General features: G+C 38.3%; 1 protein-coding gene across 1 annotated transcript; it reads left to right on the forward strand.

The window, feature by feature from the left end:
* Positions 1-706: 706 nt before the first annotated feature.
* LOC113471947 (protein TRC8 homolog) lies at positions 707-1689 on the forward strand (the record flags this gene model as incomplete). Its single annotated transcript, XM_026831441.1, has 2 exons — positions 707-936; positions 1455-1689. Coding segments are annotated over 2 exons (432 nt in total), but the record flags the coding sequence as incomplete, so codon positions are not given.
* Positions 1690-2790: the final 1101 nt, after the last annotated feature.

The raw sequence follows: 2790 nt of genomic DNA on the forward strand, positions 1-2790 counted from the left end.
TCTCCTTGTTATAATTCAGCCTTATCTTTCTTTTCCGGTAATGTTGTTTAATCTGATCTTTGCTTTTTCATTTAATTCTATATTTCCTTTGTTCATTTAATCTTATCGTTTCTTTTTCAATTAATCCTTGAGTCTTTGCTTTTCATTTAATCTTATGCTTTCTTTTCATTGTGAATCTTATCTTTGGCTTTAATTAATCTTTTTTATAATCTCTATACTTACACTATGGATGAAAAAAAGAAGATTTATTACCAAAATCATAGGTGACATATTGAGGATTCAAAACTACCTGCCCTAAAGTGATGTAAGCGTTGTTCGTAAGCGATGAGTGTAAATTGGAGTAGGCGCTCACACCGGTCCTTTTCGTGTCGTTATCTTTTTTCACTTTACTCTGTCTTTTGACTTCTCATTTTTAGGACCCCACTTGCCAACACCTTGTAAAAGTCGTGGAAGAGTTGTCGAGCCCTAGATTATGTTAAGGATTGTGTCAGTAGGTTAGGGAATTGTGTTTCATGTCTAATGTCTTCTTAAAGGTTGTGTGTTTTTTGTGTTATGAAATTTTTATGATGAGAGAGGAAGAGAGTAATCGTTGGTTGTTATTATTGTTTTTAATGTTAAATTGGTCGTTTCACCGTTAGTTAATTCTTGTATATTATGTTGAGTTTGTGGCTCCGTTTCACCTTGTTAACTTTCGTTTCTTCCTCAGATCCTTCAAACGGAAGACCAAGACGACAAGTCGATAGGCACCGTGTCCGCCATTTTGTTTTACATTCTCGCTCTCCAGACCGGTTTGACGGAGTTAGAACCCGAGGATCGGTTTGTGCGGCTGTGTCGCAACTTCTGTCTATTGTTCACCGCCCTGCTTCACTTCATTCACAACATTGTCAATCCGCTGCTCATGTCTCTGAGCGCGTCGCATAATCCGGCACTGCATAGGTGAGTCACAAATTGAATGTTTGATAGAGGGAACTAACTGCCAAGGTCTTACCGTCCCGAAAGCGAAGAGAGAACAGACTCAGTATAGAAGAAAGCCAGCCATTCCGAGAGTGAACCTTGTCTGTTGAGGATAAAATCTGCCCCGGGCGGGAATCAAAACCGCGACCTAGCGCTTACAAGACAGACGCACTACCATCCAAGCTAACAACAGATCGAATCAAGTGAAGTTTATGTTATCAGCCCGAGCATTTTGTATTTGGCTGAGTAACATCAGAGGCAAAAGCTTCTAGTTCGTTTTTACGACTGCAAGAGGGGAAAAATGGGATCAAACTTTCTGGTCTTCTTGTGTTGACCGAGCACCTACATGGAAAGTATTATGTCTCTTCTTCAGTTACGGAATGGGCATGCTACGACACAGACCCGTAAACAAAGCGAAGTGCAGAATTTCAGTGATTCTTCATTTTAAATTGGTATTTTTTACCAACATACGTTTCGTCTTCTCCTTTTCTCTTCCTCAGACATGTCCGAGCGCTAGGCGTATGTTCATTTCTGATCATATATCCTACATTACTTCTGGTATATCTGTGGACTAATCTACAACTGTCTACCTGGCTACTAGCTGTGTCTGCCTTCTCTACAGAGGTGATCGTCAAGGTATGGAGTGTTATGAAATATGTACCTATATTTCTTGAGAAAAAGTGGCAGAATTTTTTTACTTGACGATATGTTCTTTAGTTTTTGTTTATTTCACCAAACTCTCAAACGATTTGTCTTCTTTTATTTATTTATTTACCTATTTTTTTTTTTTTTTTCTCAATCAAATTTAGTATAAATGTTCGATATGTTTGGTAGTTTTGGCCAGATGAATTATTACAATAAATGTTCAATCTGAAATCTTGAAATCCGTGTCTTCCACACTAAACATAGCGCAGTCGGAAAATTTTCTTTCGTGAAAATGATATGATATTTTGTGTCTCTGTGTCTCAATTCAATATTCAATTTTTCAATGGATCAATTCAATAAGCCCTGTGCATTGCTAATGACAGGCAATGTTGCACAAAACTTCAAAGATTTTGTGCGTGATGTGAAGATTTATTTTACGGCCACAGAAACTGATAAGAAACCGGACGTGGTGCAAGTTGCAAGATTGAAGAATCTTATGGGCGTTGAAGCCCTCAATCAATACTCGGCCAGAGCAACTGTTGAAGAGGGACAGGAAACGATGGAGGACGTCATCAATGTGCTGTCAGAGATTTGTCTACCAAAGAAGAATGAAATTTGGGATGTCTATCAATTCTTTGACCGGAAGCAGCAGTCTGGAGAGACGTTCGACAGTTTCTATTCTGAGTTGAGAAGACGGGTGAAATGCTGCTCTTTTGATGTTCAGGAGGAGAAATTGTTGAAAGTTCAGATTGTGCTGGGAGTCAATTCAAAGAATGTACAACAACGGTTACTTCGAGAAGATATGTCATTGGACAAGATGGTGAATTACTGCAAATCTGTGGAGAATGCTGAGAAGAAGGCGCAGGTGTTGAAATCAAGTGTTCCTGTGAATTATTTGTCGTCTGGAAGAGGAGTCAAGCCATTAACGTCAAGAAGCTATGAGGATTCAATCATCAAGATGAAGACCTTACAACCGGATCCTTAGACAACTAAAAAAAAAGAAGAAAAAAAAAAGAGCATGTTTGGTAGTTTTGGCCAGATGATTTGTTACAATAAATGTTCAGTCTGAAATCTTGAAATCCGTGTCTTCCATACAAAACAGGTTGATGGTGGCTTTTGATCAGAAAAGAACCACCCATAAGGGGAATTGCGTCATAAACGATTCTTTTATTATTATTATTATTATTATTA

Source organism: Diaphorina citri, unplaced genomic scaffold, assembly GCF_000475195.1.
Source record: "Diaphorina citri unplaced genomic scaffold, Diaci psyllid genome assembly version 1.1 scaffold3360, whole genome shotgun sequence".
NCBI lineage: Eukaryota > Metazoa > Arthropoda > Insecta > Hemiptera > Psyllidae > Diaphorina > Diaphorina citri.